Here is a 23074-nt window from a genome sequence, read left to right on the forward strand (position 1 = left end):
CTGAATCTGGCTCTGACTCTAGCTAAGACGCACGTGCTCCCAGGCTATTGCCTCCATATAACCGAACACTGCCCAAAGGCTAATGGCTGAGAGCAGCCTTGGCCCCGACTCCGACTCTCATTCCGACTTCAACTCGGGCTCTGACTCGCGCTGCAATTGCACACGAATACGATTTCAGATTTGGTAAAATAGAAAAGTCATTAAATACTAATCTATTTTCGATTTCTCTCTTAAGGTTCGCCTGCGCTTAATGACGCTGATTGCCAGCTTGGGCAATATCTGACGAGGCACCATCGCAGGGATCCCATGCCTGTCCGCCCGACCCGACGAAGATGCGATCATTTATATTATGCATGTGTATCGCTCGTTGAAGGCGGACTTTCTTTTACAAATTATTTAAACACAATTAGACCGCCTAATTGATGAAATGACTACCCTTTTTACGAAACTTTAAATGTGGCATTGCATTTACTTTGGTCTTCCTTCATAATTGTAAACAATCTTTGCTTTTCACGAATTCAAAAATTGTAACTGCTTTTTTGTATCATCGTTCACACCTGTCGCGTTTAGTACTCTAGGACGAAGTTTAAAAATAATATAAGTGTAATTATTTGTATACTTAGATTGCTATTTATAATTTCTGTTGAACTCGAACTTGAGCCCCATCGGAAGCAATAGTATATCGCTCAAAAAACAGTTGACGATTCAAAACCAAATAAAACTACAATCGATCGTATGGGTTTTCTAAAAGCGAGCCATAACCAACGAATATTAATTGTAGTCGAAGCACTTCCCAGCAAACGATCGCCTGGTATATCGGAAAATCTGGTCATGTTTCGATTAGCCCTTAAACCCCTGAATGGTACACAATCAATCAATCCTAGTAGTACTCGAAGACTTGGGGAACACCAACAGCTAAAGACGGATCATCCTTCATCGCGACAATTTATCGAATTGGGTCCCCTTACACCTATGCCTTGGCACTTAAAAAATTCTTCAATTCTTCATTTTATTCCTATATCCTACTTGTAAGTATCATAGAAATTTCCATTGACTGGAAATACCACTGTTTTAAAAATACCAGCGTCTACTGAGGGATACATTCAAGAAGCCGTTTCCGATGAAATGTCTTCGGGATTCACAAAAAGCAGCCGTCGTCATACGCATTTAAAAACAGAATAAAATACTTGTACTTTTTTATTTGCCAGTTCTGATTAAAGAGATAACTTGGAAGACCTTTTGTAAAATATGTTCTCTGCCGATAAATGTTTGCGATTATTGACCCAGAAATGCGTTGAAAACCACGACCACTAAATTAAGCTGGAATCCCGTTAATCCATAGCCTATAATGATTGGTTTGGCTACCATTAACATCTAATAGATTTTATTCAAATAATAAGAAGAAAAAGTATATTGAAACGAAAAAATGTATCCATTTATTACTGGCTTCTGCACGGATTTATTTTGGAAAGACCACAATAAAATGTCATGTAAAGTTTTTGTCATAGCCCAGAAAGATATATTTTTTGATTTCTTATTATTTTATAAATAAATTGTTGGTTTCCTTTCAATGAATCATTACATTTATTGTTGAAATCTTAACATTCACTCTCAAAATGAATAGAAATACGAGTATTGATGGACTGCTTTCATTTCAATCAGTTAATTGAACTACAAAGAAAAATGGAATTTGCCGTCGCCAACGTGATTTTTTAAATCCCAGTCTTGCTAACCACTTAATGTGATTTCGGGGAATCGACATCACCATACGTGTGCACCAATATTATGAATAAAGTTTTTATTTGAGCAAAATTGATTTATGATTTATTTCCATTAATATGTTTTAAAACACTTGGTAAAATTAATGCACGAATGAGCATTGAATGCACATTAAAAATATGCACTTGAGCGTTTGGTGCGTCCTAACCCGATTTTTGCAAATGAACAACTAACCAGGTGGAATTATCGCCGGCGACAATGAATTCAAAATGATGAAAACAAACTTTTATATGCAGGCATCACTTTTTCAGTTGTCGACGACTGACGATGGCGATGGCGATGGCGAAGAAATTTAAAGAGCTCAATATTTAGCGCCACTTCGTAGCCAGCGCTGTTGTTATTGCTTTTGCAGTTATTGTTGTTGTTGGGAAACTCCTAAGCTAAACCGCCGGCCATACACACATCCACCACGGCTTGCATTGCTCGAAGAGAAAAATGATGCATCGTAAGAGAAGTTAGAGAGAGATAAGGAGAGCGAGCGAGAGGGCCAAAGGACGACACCCTGGACACCATGGGGGTGGGTGCACGCTCATGTACACGGATGCGCTGCCGATGCCGATGCCGCTGCTACTGCTGCTGCTGCTGCGCTGCGCTGCACTGCTCGGCGGGAAAACAGTTAGCATCCCCAAAAGCGATATGTATTCGGGCGGCAAAAAGGCTCGGCATCGGCGGCGAATTACAGCATGGGGGCTGGGGCTGTTGTTGGAACTGGGGCTCTGATTGTGTGATTGCGTGAAGTGCTACCCGTGGCTGGGACTTTTGTCCATTCTGCCATGTACGTGTATGTACATATGTACATATACACAGACATACATACAAGTACGTATGGATGGATGTACGAGACTGTATGCGGCCTCTCTTAGGGCCTACACATATGCAGCAACTACGTACATACATACATATACAAGTATGTATAATACATAAGCATATAGCTCGCAGCAATAAGTAACAGAATGTGCGCTCTGGGTACGGCAAATATTGAATCAAGGTGTACGCCGTATGTACATACATATGTACGAATATATACTCCGATACATACATGTAGGTATGTATGTACGTGGCTTGCTCACGCACATTCCCAGACCTCCTCGCCAGCCCACACACACTTGGTACGCTCATAGGTGCAGGATATGTACACACACACACACACATGGCTCATTGTCCACAGCATGCTGGCAACTGGCGACTGGCAACTGGAAACTGGCAACGGTTACGGCTAGAGCAGAATTGTATTTCCTCGGGTAATACGGACCGTAGCACGCAGAAGATTGAATATCCAACGAAGTGTGCCGCCGTCCGCTGCATCCGCACGAGTCCGGCGAGCAGCCCACTCTCTCTCTCTATATATGTATAGTATATAAGGAGCATATGTATTGGTAAAGCTTGTATACGTGTACGTATGTATGTATATATGTATATGTACGATATATATACTCTTACCGGCGCATATTTGGAAAGCAGTGCGCTATCTTAGGTGACGCCGACGTGGACGTAACTAACAGAAGCTGCATGCTGTACACCCCCGGGTAGTACATAGCCAAAGGCTGGGTCTTGGTAGCAGTCGCACAGCGCCAAGCATCAGGCACGTAAGCTTGGCAAATCCTTTGGCTGAAACCACAAAGGAGATACGGAAGTTGTTGCAGACGCCGTCGAACGACGTCGTCACCGTCACCGTCGCCGTCGCCATCGAGCATTGAGCATCAGGACCGCACAGGACATCAACAAACAGTGGCCCAGTGGTGCATTGGCTCCTCTGTGCAAAAGTGTAGGAAATCGGAACGGAAATTGACTATCCGGAAGTCCAAGTCCACATTGTCCACATTGTCTACACTGTCCAAACTCCATTTATTAAACTTATGACGGTATGCGTTAAAAATTATCAAGTTATCAAGTTCGAAAGGACCAGTTCCAGTGCTCCCCCAATGTACGTAAAATAACTAAACTGGAAACTAAAGTTCCGTCGGTAATTCAGTGAGTTCCCTGTAGTGTCCCCGTATTAGCCATTGAGGTGTGTTTATCGTCCATTTGAAGTGCTCTGTCCGCCGCGTTAGTGTTTTTGTGTGAAATTTGCATAATTTCGAATTTGCTGACGATAAAGACGACTTAGAAGGCATCATTCTGGATTTCACAAGCAACTTCCGACGGAAGGTAACGAACGAATCCAGTGGGTGCCGTTGCGGGTGCAGGGCCAGTCAGCCGGTGTGCCAATTGGAAAATTGCTTTAGCAAACTTTTCTTTCATTTCCATAGGAATTGGACATGTCATTCCTGGCCACTTTGGATGCCAACGCCTGGCAGGTAATTACATTTATTTTGAATTAGCCTTCCGGTTTTCAAATGCTCATATGCTTATTGTACATATTTATGGTACAAGTTATTATATTAAGTTATGGAAAAATGTTATTTGAATTTTATATTCGTCAATTTAATGAATAGGTTATCTATCTACTGTTAACTATCTATCCTAATATCAGAACGAGACTACTTAGAACATTGCTTAAGGTCAAAATATTTAAAGTCTTAAGTCTCAACTCTGAAAGTAAAAATGAAAATTCCTATCGTTTGGAATTATGATTCTTTACTTTCTGAGATCCTTGCGTGCATACGGACGGTGGGCAGACGGACAGATGGACATGGCTATATCGACTCGGCTTGTCACCCTGATCAAAAATATATATCCTTTGTGGGATCTGCCACTCCTCCTTCTGTGTGTTACATACTTTCGCACAGAACTAGTATAGCCTTTTACCCTTTGGTTATAGGATATAACAAGAGAGAACGCTACAGTAGAGCAAGCCCGACGGTGAAATACCCTGTACACAAACAAACTTCCTGCGCTTATTTATATACGCCCATAGCAAAAGAAAAAATAAGAAGCAAAAGAGCGAACCTTCACCTGCAGTTTATAGGTGTAGTACTGGAATAAACCGTTTCGCTAATAAATTTTCTTAGATTTAACCGATTTGGATGAAATTTAAAACATGAGTGGATAATTGACATATTCAAGAATTTCTGTAGCGTGGTGAGGGGAAGAAAAAAAAACAAGATAGAACGCTACAGTCGAGCAAGCCCGACAGTAAAATAGCCTGTACTCTCCACAAAAAGGAAAAATTAAAAAAAAAAAAAATTAAAAAAAAAATTAAATTATTAAAAAAATGAATGAATTAATTAATTAAAATAATTAATTAAATTAAATGAGAGTACATGTTTATGTTCAGTTTTAACAGCATACATTTACATCACGTACCTATGCGTTTTTATATGCGTGTATGTATGCAGCACAAAGTTGAACCAAAGCAGCAACAACAACAACAGCTGCGGGCAGCGCTGCCGACAGAGGCAGCGCATGAGCAGCGATTTTACTTATGGCTATAACTTTCTTCAGAATTGACCTATCATGATGAAATTTGGCACACGGACACATTAGTACTAACTGGATGTACCTACCAAAAATGATTTTAAAATTCCGAGAATTACGGAACTTATAAGAAAAAACACGAATTGCGGGGGAGTGGGGGGGTGCATCGAAAAAAAAACTCAAACTCGTACTTTCTCGGTCTTAGGAGAATATGGAAACCAAGTTTGGTTATTCTAGCTCTTATACTTTCTGAGATCCTTGCGTTCATACAGACAGACAGACGGACAGACGGACGGACGGACAAGGCTATATCGACTCGGCTTCTCATCCTGATCAATAATATATATACTTTGTGGGGTCTGCCACGCCTCCTTCTGTGTGTTACATACATGCGCACAAAACTAGTATAGCCTTTCACCCTTTGGGTACAGGCTATAAAAATAGACCTGTATTGCCTACGGACTAGGAGTGTCTAAATATCAAGTTTGGTGAATGTGGGTTCAACCATCTCCGAAATCTAGGCGTTCATCCAGACAAACGGTCATCGCTATACCGATTCGCCTCGTCACATTAGGAAAATATATATGGAGTTTATGGGGTCGAAGATGTTTCCTTCTCCCTGTTACACACTTTGCACAAACCTTATATATCCTTTTTACCTTTCAGGTACAGGGTACAATAAAATCTAAGATGTGTATTTGAGGCTGAATAACTATGAGCGACACAAAGTATATGTATTCTTTATCAGGATGACAAGGCGAGTCGATACGCGTCGGTCTGAATGAAAGTAAGAATTTTGCAAAGTATAGGAGCTAGAATAAACAGGGTCTGCTAGGCCTGAGAATATAATTGTATTTTGTTCTAAATATCAACAATTACATCCGGTTGGAGCTTATTTGTTAAATTTCATCATTATGGGTCAAACAAAGAATGTTGGTGAAAATGTATTCTGCATACGAATGTTAACATATTTAATCATATTTGGTTTCTGCCTTCGTTCCATACGAAATTCCTGATTAGGTTCAGATTTTAAACCAGTTTATAACATACTTCGCTTACATATGGATGAGCCAAGTCTACATGGCAATTGTGGCGTATAGACATATCCACCTGTCCGTCCTTATGGAACATAATGGTTAGTGCATCAAAAGTTGATGATTTTATGCTGATCTTATTAACTATTCATGCTTCTGAGTCTGAAGGTTGTCTCACATTATAGCCCACTCTTTCTTAACAAATACACATATTTTGCATCTTTGTTAAGGTTCTTTTGACACTGAAATCTGTACATTCACATATTTACTAATTCCCCCAAAAAATGCAAATTAAAAGTACAAGTAGGTTATTAAAATATTAATCAGTGTGGGTACTTTAATATAACAGAATATATAATAAAAATTGGCATTTGGTATTGGTGAAAAGATTATGTGGCTATTAAGGTGAATTATTGGTCTATCCCGGACATTAAAATCGTATTATATTTATCCATAAATATTTCATTTTTATTTTATCATACTCATTGTGTGTAAATACATATATGGGATGTGTTCAAACCTAATATAATGTTATACGTAGTACGATAGGTGCGCGAAATAAGTAAATTGGACAAAGAGTTGGCGAATTATAAGTATTTTTCGCAAAATGCAATTCTTCATTTTCATTTTTATACTCTGTACATGAAATGTACAAGAGTATATTAGGTTTGCGGGAGCTGAAAAATGTAACAGGCAGAAGGAGGCGTGGCAGACCCCACAAAGTATATATATTCTTGATCAGCATGACGAGACGAGTCGATCTAGCCCTGTCTGTCTGTCTGTCCGTCTGTCCGTCTGTCCGTCTGTCCGTCTGTCCGTCCGTATGAACACCTGGATCTCAGAGACTATAAGAGATAGAGACACCAAATTTTGCACAAAGATGCGTTATGTGTGTATTCTATACGAGTTTGTTTTATTTTTTTGATTTTCCCCCCCACTTCCCCCCTATGGGGGTTTTCCCGATTTTCCATTCGTATAATCGCCTATATCTCGGAGACTATAAGACCTAGGAACACCAAATTTTAGTCCCAGATGCCTTATGTGAATACGCAGAAAATGTATATTTTGGAATTCCCCTGCCTCCCCCCTCTACCCCGCAAATCGTAACTCCCGTAATTCTTGGAATTTCGAACTAAAATTTTGGAAATACCCCCAGTTGGTTATTATGTGTCCGTATGCCAAATTTCATTATGATAGACCGATTTAACAAGAAGTTATAGCCATAAATATATTTGCTGATGCAGCGCTGCTGCAGCGCTGCTCAAGCGCTGCCCGCGGCTGTTGTTGATGTTGCTGTTTGGTTGACTGCGAAAATGCTTACACAGACACGAATAGATGCGCATAGGCATACATACACTCACACAGACGCAATTGCTATGTAAATGTGCAATTATACACCCTTTACGTGAGTTCGAATACCGAGAGAGGTAAAATCGATCAAATTTTTTTTTTTATTTTCTTAATTTTTTTATTTTCTATAATTATTGTACACATATGTACAGAGTATTTCAAAGTCGGGACACCCGACTTTAGCTTTTTTACTTGTTTCTCCTATAAGTATTTCGATTGTAGTGTGCTTGGGCTATAAGCAAAGAATTATTCATAGTAGTTCGAAAGGTTTCCCCATTACGTTTACTTTTAGAAGACAACGTTAACTTTTGTGAACGAACGCCAATTTTATTCAAACCATAAGATTAATGAGAAATATGTACGTTTGAACTTACTTCAATATTGGTAGCAAGTCCTAAGTAATTTTATTGTTAGGAAATGTCGAGCTGTACCCGTTAAAGAGATGAAGAGCGAGGAAGAAAATTAGCACTGCGTGATATGAGGATGTGAAAAAATGTGTAAGATCATGGTAGCAAAAATTGCCAAAGGACCCCGATATTCCTGGAAAAAATAGCCCATTGGTTGACATCGGGACAAAATAAAAATAAAATAAAAACAAACCAATGCATATAAGCCTCGCCGGACTGAAATCACTCTTCATTACCTAGTCCAAGCTAGTATATACTTAACTTTTAAATATTTGACAAGAAAATAAGACAAAGATCGTCGTAATAACTCATGATTGGCCAAACATGAAAAAATGAGGTGGCAAATACACCGAGATGAATAGCTACTGTGTAGTGGCTAATACATACATATATAAGTAGGACCAGCAGACTTCAAAAATACGTCTCTAGAAGTGATCTAATTGATATTGTGGGGAAATTCAAACCTGACGCTTTTAACGTCGTAGTGTAATAATTGTTTAAATGCTTCACATTTCTGGGTTCTTGAAAAACACAGTGTTTGAATTCTTTCCCAATTCAGTATATAGTATGTATGAATGTATTTAGATCAGTTTTATATGGTTCAACAAGAGAGAGCGCTACAGTTGAGCAAGCCCGACAGTTAAACACCCTGCACCCAGACAAACATCCTTCACTGAGTTATATCTGCCCATAGCAGAAGCAAGAAGAAGAAGAAGAGTGAACCTGATGCTATAGTTTTTGTGCGTAGTACTGGAGTGAAGTCCTCCGTTTCTAACTTTTCTTAGAATTGACAGAATTTGTTGAAATTTGAAACAAAAGTAGATAATTATTTATAGATGCGTATACAAAATTGGTTTATGATTTGTGTGCAGTATTAACGTAATTCTACAGTGGGCGGAGGGGTTGGATAATCCAAAAAATTAAATCAACCCTTGGTGCCTAGGGACTAGGAGCGTCTACATACCAACTTCTGCACTCAGCCGTTTCCGTAACCAGGCGTTCATCCAGACGGATAGACGACCGGACATGTCTACTTGGATTTCTCTCGCCATGCTGATAACAGGATCATTATTCCTCCACTTTATAAACCGTACTAAACATATTTCATTCGGGAGCATTGCCCATTTGGAAACATTTGGTGTACCGTTATCAACTTTCAGGTATTACAATATTTCATATTTTTCCAATATCATGCAACAAAAACAAGTAAAAAAGCTAAAGTCGGGTGTCTCGACTTTGAAATATTCTGTACATATGTTTACAATAATTATAGAAAATAAAAAAAAATTAAGAAAATTAATAAAAAATGTTGATCGATTGTACCTCTTTCGGTATTCGAACTCACGTATGTGTGTATAATTGCACACATACAAAGCAATTGCGTCTATGTGAGTGTATGAATGCCTATGCGCATCTATTCGTGTCTGTGTAAACATGTTAGCAGTCAACCAAACAGCAACATCAACAACAGCTGCGGGCAGCAGTTGAGCAGCGCTTGGGCAGCTCTTGAGCAGAAAATATATCTATGGCTATAACTTCTTGTTAAATCGGTCTATCATAGTGAAACTTGGCATATGGACACATAATAACCAACTGGGGGTATTTTAGTTCGAAATTCCAAGAATTACGGGAGTTACGATTTGCGGGGGAGAGGGGGGAGGGAGGGAAATGCCAAAATACAAATTTTCTGCGTATTCACATAAGGCATCTTGGACTAAAATTTGGTGTTCCTAGGTCTTATAGTCTACGGGATATAGGCGATTACGCGAATGGAACATCGGGAAAACCCTCATAAGGGGGAAATGGGGGGAAAATCAAAAAAATAAAACAAACTTGTATAGAATACACACATAAGGCATCTTTGTGCAAAATTTGGTGTCTCTATCTCTTATAGTCTCTGAGATCCAGGTGTTCATACGGACGGACAGACTGACAGACAGACGGACAGCCAGGGCTAGATCGACTCGTCTTGTCACGGTGATCAAGAATATATATACTTTGTGGGGTCTGCCACGCATCCTTCTACCTGTTACATTTTTCAGCTCCCGCAAACCTAATATACAAGTACTCTTGTACATTTCATGTACAGAGTATAAAAACATATTTCATGTCAGCATTTCAAAAACAATATATACTCCTTACATTTCTAGTAAAAGCTATACAAAAACACAGGCTGCATTCCGAAGTATACTCGTATAGAAAATCAGCATGTCAGTACAAATCTAAACGCCTACATTTTCCAAATCATGAAAAAACGTTTATTGAATTCAAAAAAGAAATTAAATTGTGTCTTTGTTTTTAGTGCAGTACAGAGTTAAGCCAAAAGAGCAACGAGAACAGAAAGAAATCCAAAAATTGTGGAAGCTACAAGAAAAGGTATGGTGGGGCAGAAACCTTTCATAACCTTCCAAGAGATTCTCTTGGTCCAGCTCCTCTAATTTTTAAGCTATATGCGAAAATACAGCTTGGGGAAGACTGGATGACGACGTCTATTAAAAATGTTGTCCTGCAACGAAACATCAAGATAGATAGCTCATCCGTACCTCAACTTATTTTGCTCGTCAAGAATATATATACATTGTGTACTATATGTACTGTGGGCTGTGTGTTACATATTAGTATACCCTTTTTCCCTTTAGGTACACAGAATAAAAATGGTTCGTGGTCTGGTAGCACAAAATCGAAACGGCAGACAACCGGGCCATGACTATAAAGTAAAAACTCCTTCCTCTACAGTGAAGGGGCAAAGATAGCTTCCGAGTTATTTTTTTTAAAGGGAGTAAAACTATTATATCCACGATTGATTTTAAAGTCCGCAGTTGAGTCCATTCGCGCATACATCGTTTCTATCTGCACTGTTTAATTTTCTGCCTAATGGTTTCCATTAACTCGTACATGCTTGACTTAAAAGTTAAAACCCTATTGAGGGTTGAATTTGTTCATTTTCCTAGCCACCAAAGCAAGATAACAAAATTATGCTCTTGAAATAGGACGTTACGAGTATGATGACGACCTCGTACATAATCATGGTTCATGGTTAGATTGGTTTGGAAAAGCATCAACGTAAATCAAATCATAATTAAATTTGGAGATCCACACACTCTTACACGTGGATACTTGCTGATGGGAATGTTAAGGAAGGCTTCTGTTCGAATTTGTTTTCACTAATCAGGGACGATTGGAGCTTTGGTATATGTTATGGCTTTGTGCGCTCGCAAATCTTATTTGGCATTGGGCCACAGTAGTCGATAATAATGTTCGCACATAAAGAACAAGCAAACACGTGCTTCACCGGCCAGTGGTCGCTCTTTTCGGCTTTATGTTTATATTTGCACTCAACCGCAGACATTGACATCAACATCGACATCGACATCGACATTGAAATCGGGGTCTCTGCCGCTGTTCCTGCACTTCCTTTGGCATTTGCGGTGGTTGGCGATGGTAAGCGTTTTGTTTGCTCAGACCTGTCGACCAAATGAACCGTATAATACATCAAACGCCCTTTAATGGGGGTGACAAATCCTCGGCAGTTGGCGATGTTGATTACTCTTCAGACCGCTTCGATGCAGATGAAGCAAACGCCTCGACAACAGGACAGCTTCAGCCTCAGCTTGAGCTTGAGCCACAACAACAAAATAACAACAATTCCTTGATCAGTGAGTGCGTCGTCGTTTTGCTAAAAAGTAATCAAGCGCCACGAACAGCCAACCAACAACAACAAAGTCATGTCGAGTCGAAAACCGCGCCGTGGTGTGTTTTTATTTCTCCTCTTTCTAGAATTATTAATCAGGTTTCGTGAGTAATTCTTCACGGAGCAGGCGAATGCAAAACACGCCACCGCGACTGTGTGCGTGCGACTGATTACCGGGTCTCTGTCGCTCCATACTGACAATAACCACAGTAATTAGTTTAATATTCATGGAAACGTGACAATCGAGCTGAAATATCCCGTAGTCAACACGTGTGATGCAGTGACGAAAACCACATGAAAATTAATTTAACAGAATCATCGTTAAGGTTTAATACACATGCCTATCTTTCTTCATATACATACAAGTATATAAGTACATGTGTGTACTTGTGTGTGAAAATAGTCAAGAACCATGCCAGGATTTGTTGGCTTAACAATCAATAATCCTTTACTAGCAATCCTTAAAAGAGCATTTTGATTTTATTTAATGAATTGTAATGTATTTGTTGCTGCCAATTAAATACATATATACTACAAGTATGTTAAGAAGTATTGCCTAGTAAAGTCGTTGGTGGTGATGAATAGACGACGGCTACTTCTTTTTGACTTAACAACTGCCGAATTTTCGATTTATCCACAAAGGTAGAAATGAGGATCTCGTAAGCAAGTATAAGAAATAATATGCACCCACTCCTCCGCTAGAAAACCCTAATTGTTGGAACTTATATTTCAGATTGGAGTCAAATTATGTTAGAGCTCAATCATCCCAGTTTTATTTTAATAGAGATAGTCCTCTAAGCACTATCCTCCCACATTATAAGTATGTATTCCGTTTAATTGCCCATGGGCATTATTAGTGGCCTGCAGTTAATTGATATTGGAATTTTGTTAATTTAAATAAATTATTGACAATTTGCTCAAAATTACCGCAAACTTATGTCTCTATATTAGGTTCACCTCCCTAGAGTTTAGGTAAAGGAACACGACTATAAATGATTCCAAAGGTGGAAACGCTAACGGTGTGTTTTGAAAATGTTGGAACATTAAGGGTGCAAACGTTTTCGATTCAATTGAAGTTTTTAATAATGAGTATGAGTAACAAAACTGTGCCTCTACATTTGAGCAGTTTTCCAGCAATCCTTGAAAGCTATTTTCCTCTCATTGAGTGAAGTGAAAGAGAATGTCATTTATATCTTCTACAAGTAGTTCTCACCGCGAGCAGATTTGTTTGCATATGCACGCATATTCATGGTTCGCCAACTCCATAAATCCCCAAGCAGCGTTGAGCATTAAACAAAACGGATAGCTTTAAAATCCAAAAGCAGCCATGCCTATGTATATATTTATGAATGCATAAATAGAAAGGAGTACGCAATGAAAGTCACCTTCATGCATGAAATCGAGTTCTTATCTGTGTGGAGGAGGTGCTGATGCATGAGATATCAATACGATTCTCATAGAAATCTCGTAATGTTTGCAAAGGACACTCCTCGCTAACAGGCCACATGGGCATAGATAATATTTTGAATAATCTACCGGAAATAATGGCATTACCAGCCGAAGATATAATTACCCGTGCCCGTGCCCGTGCCCGTGCCAGCGCTCAGAGAAGCGAGTCATGGGCGCGCTCTACTTAAATGCCAATTATGTACATAAAGGGATTTGCGAGATAATTATGAAAGAGCATACTTGAGCGACGGCAACGAGGCTGGCGTTATCCGCGTTATCCAATGTTCTGGGTAGGCTAATAATTCGATATGTTAATATTGAATATGCCAATGGGCAGAAATCCTGATCGCGACGGCATCATGTTGCACGTTGCTATTGCGCGAAGGGCAGCAGCATGAGCAGGAGCGCGGGCAGGGGAAGGGGCAAGGGAAGGGGCGGGGGGGAGCCGCAGCCCCGGCCACAAAGTACAAAAGTGCGGCACGTGACCTTATTTATGCCTTTTAAGACATGACGAAATACTCTCCAGTGCTCGACAAGCAAAACATGCATATTGGTTGGGTCTTTTGCCTAGAACTCGCACCCCCACCCCCACCCCCACCCCCTCACTCGCACCCACACCCTGTTGCCATTGTTTGCTTTGCTCGAGCCCAGGCACGAGAGTCGCGCTAAGTGAGAACTGGTGTGTGCGCGTGTGCGCGTGTGTGCGTGTGCTTGGCTGTGTGTGTGTGTGTGTGTGCAACAAAATTGGGCTGAAGTGATTAGTGAACATCATTTCATGCTAAAAAGTGAAAAGCCAAGTAGTGCGAGTGGCAGCGAGCGACGCTGCGACGGCATGCATATGTTTTTTTTACGCCGTTCCTGCCGCCGACGGTCGACGCTTTATAGGCAATACACATACTTGTATACACGCACACACACACTCACACTCACCTGAGTGGGCTATAATGAAAATCCACTGCCTGCCATTATCGAAAGGATGGGGCTGGACTAGGGCTAGGGCTGCCTGAAGGGCCCTGTACACACGTATACACAGAACGGATACATTACGGAGGTCACGTGACCTGAATGCTGTCATTTTAATTAAGTTCATAAAAAAACAGAGCGACGAGTTCCAGTGCGAGCGTCTTTTGTCAGCAAACATCACAAGGTCGAGACGATGTGCGGCTGGTCGGGGGAGGGGTGTTGGTGGGGCGTGCTGGTCAAAGCCAATGTCAGCGGTTGTCAATCGGATGCTTGAGGCTACAAAATCCCAGGATAAACAGATTTGCATTAAAATGTATTGGAGGCTCCTCTTCTCGGCTCATTGTCGGCGATTATTGAGGTGTCTGTTCCTGCTGTGTTCCTACTCTTAAAACTAGGTGAATGCTTAGTTTAGAGAGAGCCTAATTTTTGGGTATTGTCATGTAAATAAGCGCAGACCCAGATTATAAGAAAAACGAACTTTTCTAACTTCGCCTTCCTCGCTAACACAAATAATAATAATGAATTTTCAAAAATAATGAATTAACTAAAATTTAAAAGGACCTATGTATGTGTTGCATTTGAATTTTAGATCGCTAGGTGGAGGATTAGCGTGGATTCTATATATATATTTACCTAATTCTGTTTTTACTCGGTTTTGATCTAACACGGTTTGACAATAAACAAGTAAAAAAGCTAAAGTCGGGTGTCTCGACTTTGAAATACTCTATACATATGTGTACAATAATTACTGTCTGTCCGTCTGTCCGTTTGTCTGTATGAACGCTAGGATCTCAGAGAGTACTTGTATAAGAGCTAGAATAACCATATTTGGCATTCACTTTCTTCTAAACCCTAGAAAGAGTTTGTTCATTTTTTCCGTGGGGTGGTACAGGGTATTTAAGAGTTGAGCCTGCTCGACTTTAGCATTCCTTTCTTGTTTTAATTTTTAATATTCCTTTACCTTAGAAATTGAATAACCTATTCCTTTTGTTGACAACGTAGCTTTTTCAGATACATCTATAATTGTTTTTAGTTCCTGATCTTGTCATACTTTAAATTTACATTACACATTTTTAAGCTTAGAGTGCATATCTTTTTATCTTTAATACAGTAACTATGTTTGTGTAAATACACATTATAAATGTGATTTAATAAAATAAACATGAATACTTGTTTTTAAAAAATCCTCATTTTTAGACTAATTTTAATACGTTTTGGAGATGAGGAACTAATCACCTATTTTTGCATAAGAATAATGTATTTTTTATATGGGTTTTTCTAGAACCAATCTACCGTGTAAAAACCGAATTACAATATAGCAGTCTTGAGGTATATATTTTGTAGGGGTCGTCGAATTTGCAAAATTATGGCGCCTGTTAACTTATACTTGTAAAAATGATTTTTATAATTGATTATGCTCAGTTCGTTGAACTACAGCTTTTTATGAAATTTTGGAAAATTTGAGAGGTTTATGCAATTAAAGCCAGTGCGAGGCTTAGTACATGTAAGTATTCCTGCCAGGCCTATTATTAGCCGAAAGTTTTTAGCGACTAGGAAGCGCCAATGTTTGCTTAAACATAGGGTCGAAAAACCAGGCATTCATACTTGTAAAGACAAAGTCATTGGCTTCTTCTAAACATGCCATCTGAGGATCAATGCCGATCACTTAACCTTCATTTTGTGTAATAATTGTGTTTAGTTTCGGACTTACGAGCATATAAGAACATATGTACAAACTTATGTTTGTATTGGTGTGCATATCGTTCTATTACCCGAACTCATAAGAGCTGTGTGTGAATCCATGGTGTGCTTTTTTGTACATCCCTGTTCCCGCGTGATGCGATCATGTGGCGGCGGCGGCATCGTAAACGCATCGTACTTATCACGTGATTTATATTAATGGCGGAATATCATGTTTCACGCGTACTCAGTGCCCGTTTTGACTGCAAAACAAATTTGTCAGTGGGGGTCGGCACGCGCTCCACTTTCCAATGAAGTTATCGTCTGCGACAGGTCGACCTGGACAGAACGTCCAGAACGTTGGCCGAATTGTAGAAACCCGGCACACTGGCTCTCTCACTGGGTGCCTCGACAGCACTAATACAGTCTGCAGAATGAAAAGAGGAAGAGGCGACGGCAACGGCAACGGCAAAGCCTGGCCTTGGCGAACCAAACAAAACGCACGATTATAAATCTTTTTGCACGAATGTCAGCTCTGTCCAACGTCAGGGCTCCGCCGACTCGGCTGGGCTCGCATTTAGTTCTCCATTTAGATGCGCTGGCCACTTTCGGAGCAAGTGAGTGCGCGTGTCATTGAGCGCCAAGGAGCGCAAGAACCCCCACTGTTGAAGGAGCATAGCCCAAGGGGCACACTAGTGTCGCTTCAAATGGTTCGCAGATCATTAGGTTCAACTTTTGCCAGCCAACAATAATAACAATCGATAAATACCCCAGCAACGGGCTTGGGCTTATGATTTAAGCGTGGATTTCAGCTTTTGATGTGCCTTTGAGAACTAACTAAGCCTAATACCTGTTTTCCGTATTCTATGGAATCTTTTAAGGACTACTCGCTTTGAAAAATTGTGTGACCAATTAACATCGCATAGTCAGATACATATGTAGAAGAAATAAAGTCATGAATTGCCTAAAGATATTTCGGACAACCCAACACCTTAATGAAAAATATACATACGTAGCCTTCTCACCTGTCTCAAGGTCTGGAAGAAGACAACCAAAGCAATAATGTTCGGGTTCATGTTATTTAGCTGACGGTGGCATCGCTTTGAACGGTAGTTTTTGGATTTAATTTTTTTGCCTTCTGTTTTGTCTTTATTCGTTGTATACTCTTTTCGGCTTCTGTGGGTCCCACAAAATTATGGCTGAGTCTGAAAATCTTCCTAACACTTAGTATTGAGAAATTCTTTTGTGCACCCATATTTTGTTTTCGATGGATAATATTATCCGATTCAAATTATTTCAAGTGTTGTTTTTTATTATTATTATTCTTTTTTTTTTTTGGTGATTCTGATCATTAACTGAATATATGAAATTATTACGAGTAGCAAACAGAATAGAGCATGAAGCTGTTGTTGCTGAAATCTTCGTATTCTGATTTCTTCTTTCTTGCCACAAATCAAACAAACAAACAAAGACTAACCGAATTATGCTAATTTGTGAGGGACTCCGCTACTGTTAGTGAGCCGTGGCTCGTCGCACATGGCCAAGCCATTAGTTATTATGCCTAATTAATGGTTTGCTTTGCATTGAGTCTGCAATTTGTTGAAATCTCTCACATCGACACCTGTTTGTGGCAAATACGGCATTTTTATGGTTTCAAGTTTCTTTGCGTTGCCGTGTTGACATCAATGTCGCGCACATGGTGGCGAATTCGCACTTAGACAGATGCTAAGCTACATACATAGATGCTGATGCCGTTCCAAATAAGCCCACTCGGCAGCATCTGCTGAGAGGCTGCGGGTGACTGGAGGTGGGACAAGCGCAAACGTTTCTTAACTTAATCACGCGCCAGCCACCGGATTGCGAAAATGTTTTCTGAGTCGCCCTCTTCTTGGCCCGGAAAGAAGGGATGGCTGTTGCTGGCTATTCTCAAGTGCTCCTCCAAGTTACGCGGTCTCTCCACACGACTGCCTCACTTTGGGCTAAATAGTCGAGATGCATATGTATGTACGAGTATGTATGTACATGCTTATATACTTATAAGTGTAGTTGTATCTTTTTAGGCACATGTTGATACATGCTTTGATATGAACGAGTAGTACTATATAGTATACTCGTGCATAGTCGTATGTGTGGCCAAGGGCTTATTTGCAGAAAAATAAGTGCGAATTGCGAATTACTAATTACAGCTTTGGGGCGAAGAGTCCGCACATTCCCACCTTATGTAAGTAGCTACGCACACATGTCCGAACAGGCACAAACTCGTACGTTTTGTAACTTGTACACGCATATGCATACGCGTACGCGTACTCGCATTTCAGCCTCTACGCACTTTTCAATCTTGATGCAGAAACACATCCGCAGGCGGGCCATCGTTTCCTTTACCATGCGTACTTTAGATATTGTGGTCTAGATGAACTATACGTGTACGTTGCATCATTTCAAATTCCGAGGGCCTTTTAAATGTCATTTCAATTAGCAGAATTGTGAATTGCAAAAATAAAATAAAACCAACGGTGGCGGTACTTTGTGGAAAACGATGGAAAACAAATTGGTCTCAATGTTGTTTTTATACGGTAGATGGGTTCCAGAAATTCCGTCTAAAAAAACCGTGTAAAAAAATACATTGATAGGTGATATGTTAATTATCTCTAAAACTATTAAAATATGTGAAAAATCACTTTTTTTTTTAAATTACATATATAATATGTATGTACAAAAGCATAGTTATTCAAGAAAAAAGTTCAGAAACTAATAACAATTATGTGTGTATGTACTTATGTAAAACAGCTATGATGTTAACAAAAGGATAAGGTTATTCAATTTTTAAGATATAAAAATCTACATTTTAAACAGTGTTATGAGCCGTTGTTGGCCAATTGTTGCTACATTCTTGTATAATTCTTTGTAACGACCCATACAGGAATAGTTTCTAGCTGTTAGTGAGCTGTTTGTGTTTTTTATTTATTTTAATGGCATAAAATCTTGTTAAGAAATTACAAATTTTGTATTTTCAAAGCGTGTAAAAACAGAATTAGGTGTAAAGATCATAAGTTGATTGTATTTTATTTGCGGTGAACACATTACTGAAAGTTATTGTATTAATAACAGCAAAATTAAAATAGAAAAGAATAAAATATTTTAGGTAACCCCCGATAAAAGCTTATTATACACAACTTGAAATTGAAATTAATCTGGAGAGTTTAAAGAGAAAACTCCCAATACTATATAGGCTATTCATTAAATTAAAAAAAGCATGTGCTAAGAGCATAGAATACATTAAGTTTCTATAAAGGGACATGTATAGTAAGTATCTTCCAAACGAATCCTATACATGCAATGAAATATACCGCACCATCTTTTATATTACTTTGTTGCACTTGCACAAATAACTCATTTTCAAGTATTGGAATCGCTTTAAAATTGATATTCAACAAGCTGGCTGCAAAATAAAAGCGGGATATGCGAAGCAAGACATTTCGCATAAGTTTTCAGTGCATTCACCTGCGAATCGGCTCAGTTAAAACCATGGGACGTTATTGACTGACCAGTCGAAGCCTGTTATTATTCGCTGTAAAACTTAACCATAAATTTCTAATGACGATATTGATCCGAGCATAAATCATGTTGTGAGTGAAGTCGAACCGAACGCATTTTCCCCAAATTCAAATTTGATCGACTTGTCGATCGAGCCCAGAAGACCAAACCCGAAACCCAGCCGTTGCTGATGACGATGGCGATGATGATGCGTTCCAGTCCGAATATGCGAATATGCAAGTAATTTGTATGCCCTTTGAAAATGGCTCCTATTATTTTAATGGCAAAATTGTTATATATAGGCACACACAAAATATGATTTATACCAAACAAATTTCACATTTTTAAAGCTAATGCAGTTTATGCAAAACACACATGCATGTAAAAATTCGTAAACCCTGCTTTGGATATCTTCGGGATTGAAACGCGTTCGAAAATACATATACTTGTATGTATATACTTAATAAGTATCTTCTATACATACGTATGTATGTGGTACAATTATGTGGGCTTCGTTTGCCTTGCCGCTCATTATTATTATACTATAAGTCCTGTTGCCACCATAAAAATTTGGATGCGTAAATGCGAGCAGAGAATTAAAAGACGGTAACAATTAGTAAACGTTTTAATGATTTCATTGTCCAATTTATATTCCTTAACGATCCCTTACACATCTTTCTCGGCTGCTGGTCCTCGACCCCGAACCTCGAACCTGAACCTGAAAGTTAACCAAACACCGTCGTCATCGTCATCGTCTGTTGTCCAATGTCCATTGTCCATTGTCCGTCATCGTGGTCATGGATGCTGAGATGTGCGATTCGCTCATTTTAATAGTGGCAATTTCATTCGACTCCAACGCACTGATAATTTTCTCACATAGAAATTGTTTGTATCGGCTAAAAAGGGCGCCTCACGCAATTCAGTATTCATGTTTTATAACCTAATGGACAGCCCAGTCGTCGGCGGCGACTGCGGCGGAATCGTGGTCCATGGTCTTGTAGTCTCGTGGTCTCGTGGTCTCGTGGTCGTGCGTTCCGGTGGCTCTGTCGCTGATGCTGATGCTGATGCTGACGATGGCTCCCATTCGGATCGTTTATTTTGAGGCCGTTGCAGACACACATAAATATATGTATACATACATACTTATGTGGATAATTATCAGGTACCTGGATTTGGGTTCCACAACATTCAATCGCACAGGTCCGACGAGCATCGTCAGACGACTCTCTAGCTCCTGTTATTTCGGAGTGTGTTGAGAACGCGGGGGTGTTAATGACTGTTAGCTGCGAATCAAATGGCGCTCATTATCCGTATCAGTATCAGTATCTGGAGATGTTTGTGCTCTGCAACGCTCACTTATGTGCTTACTGTGCCATACATGGTAAACCACCGAGGGCAATGGTCCAATTAGTTAAAGCGACATCCTTGCGGCACAAACTATGCCACCACAAAAACAGCAATCAACGCGATTCGCTGCACACGCAACATGGCAGCCGCTCCGACTGAAATAAATGTGGGGAGGCAAAAAGAACTGAGGCTGAGGCTGATGCTGCGGCTAAGACTAGGGCTGGGAGTGAGGCTGGAATTGAGCTCGGGGCCAGGGACAACATTCGAACTGCTGTCCGATGTTTTTGATTGTGATTGTGATTGTGATTGTGCTTGTGCCAGACAGTGATGGCTAAACTGGAAAACTGAACGAAGTGACGACGACCGACGTACAGAGACTATGTAGAGTCTACATAGAGACTACATAGAAACGGCAGATTAGAAAATGAAATGATCACCACACATCATATATACTCTAACACAGACACCTTTAGAGTTCCCCAATGTTAGGAGAGGGATATTCACATTCCACGATTTCTTTTAATCATTTTAGTAGAATATTTGATTTGATCATTTGCCCCACCATAATTTCTCTTTCGTATGTATATTAGAAATTGTTATTATGCTGGTATTACTAGCAAACAATAATTTGTGTTTTTCATTCTACTTTAAGGATTAGGCTCTTAAATCGGAATAAAATGTTAGCTTAGTTGACATTTGTTTTCGAATCACAAAGTTGAACAAATATGGAAAGTATTATTATATTGGTTTAAAAATAAAATGTAACAAATTGCACGAAAATGATTTATTTATAAAATTGAAAAGTAATTCAAGATAAGAGGGTTAATTTAATACCGAATATTTTAGTGTGGACCACCAAAGTTGTATTCTTCCGTTTTTAAATTTATATTAACATACTGCTAATATATTAGTACTATGTATGATATACTATTTATATCGGATCCAAATTAAACTTAAAAAAGCCGGTGGGTTTTGCATATCCAAAAAAGTTGTTCAACTTTTGTTGTTAAACATTTTGGCCGATATACTTATAAGCCTGAGGATGTTGTTATTATATTTGAAGCGGCCACATGCCAAATTTTGGTGAGACAGCTTTAAACCCAAAGAAGATATGGCTATTTAGATTCTTTAAATTATAAATACGAGTACCCATTTGTGTTTCGTTCTGGAAAGTGTAAAAAGCGTACATAATTCTGGGGAAGGAGGGCAAGTGCTGTTCGAGTCCAAAACGACAAGCGTTCAAAGCTCGCGGCACTTTCGCGTACTTCTGTTGGTGCATTGCTGGCCAGTTGACGAGCAACTGGCACAGTTGCGGCTGGGAGAGGAGGGACGACCACTGAGGTACAGCAGGCAGTTCAGGTAATTCATTTACGAATATTTACCTGAAGCAATCGCGGGACGGCCAACTCTGCACAGATTATCGCGAGGTATGCCCCGACGACGGCAACGCCGACGAGCCAACCGCAGCCGAAAGCGAGCCATAATACAAAGTGATTGGTCGGCGCAAATAGCGCGATATATGAAGTGAAGCCCAGAGAGCACTGTAGTTGTTGTTGCTGTTGCTGTTGCTGTTGTTGCTGCTGCTGCTGCTGCTGTTGCACATGCACCGTGCCACATGCATGTTGGCCTTATCAGCAAAAAGCACATGCGGGCTGCGGAGAATGTGGCTGCTGCCCTCTCATTTGGGCGGACATTCGACGGCAGGTGTGTGCCGCGGACTGACTCACTATGTTTTGGGTTTGGGAGCTTCAACAGCAGATGCAGGCAGGATATTATCGTATATCCGACCGTGACTTTGAGAGAAGTTATAGATAAGTTAAATATTTATCCAGGACTTGTTATACATGAAAAATAAAAATAAAAAATAAAATGCTTTCTAATGATAAATTATTCTCGACATCTAACTATAAAAGAGTAAAGTTGTTGTAAGGTACAGTAAATTTTATATATATTTTCGGGGTACAGATACCAAGTGGTATTACATATTCCTTTCCTAGGCTTTCTTATCTTTTAAGTTGAAATTATAACGTTGTATTGTTAAATTTCTTTATTTTACTTTATAGTATTATATTATAATATAAATCATAGTTTTTGTAGGTGTATCGACAGCACTATTTGTTAATTTGCTAAATAAATTCCGTAATTATACTTGAATGTTACGTCATAGAACTAGGTGATGTATAGTTCTGCATACTATAGTATTGTCCGAGAACATCTAGACTTTTTATACAAACAAATAAAATGTCATATCCGGGTAATAATTTAGGATTTCAAGTACACTTTCACACAACTTCAATACTTTTATTTTATTTATTTTTTTATTCCTGTTTTACTCCACTTGGGAGCTTAGGGCTTCTACAAGTACTTTCCATCGAACTCTATTTCTGGCCGTCTGTCTAGCTGTGTCCCATGCGATGTTGTTATGGGATAATTCCTGAAGGGTGGTCCGTCGCCAAGTTATCTTAGGTCTGCCGACCCGTCTG

The 23074-nt window shown here is 39.5% G+C and overlaps 1 protein-coding gene across 2 annotated transcripts in view; it reads left to right on the forward strand.

Moving 5' to 3' along the window:
* Positions 1-4037: 4037 nt before the first annotated feature.
* Positions 4038-23074, forward strand: part of LOC115624787 (transcription factor AP-2-epsilon) — a 52534-nt gene continuing 33497 nt past the window's right edge. For both annotated transcript variants that reach the window (XM_030519628.1, XM_030519630.1), the window contains exon 1: positions 4038-4076. In XM_030519628.1, coding sequence (XP_030375488.1) covers positions 4038-4076 — 39 coding nt within the window. The remainder of the gene's footprint in view (positions 4077-23074) is intronic.

Source organism: Scaptodrosophila lebanonensis, unplaced genomic scaffold (assembly GCF_003285725.1).
Source record: "Scaptodrosophila lebanonensis strain 11010-0011.00,11010-0021.00 unplaced genomic scaffold, SlebRS2 tig00000061-arrow-pilon, whole genome shotgun sequence".
In the NCBI taxonomy this organism is placed as follows: Eukaryota; Metazoa; Arthropoda; class Insecta; order Diptera; family Drosophilidae; genus Scaptodrosophila; species Scaptodrosophila lebanonensis.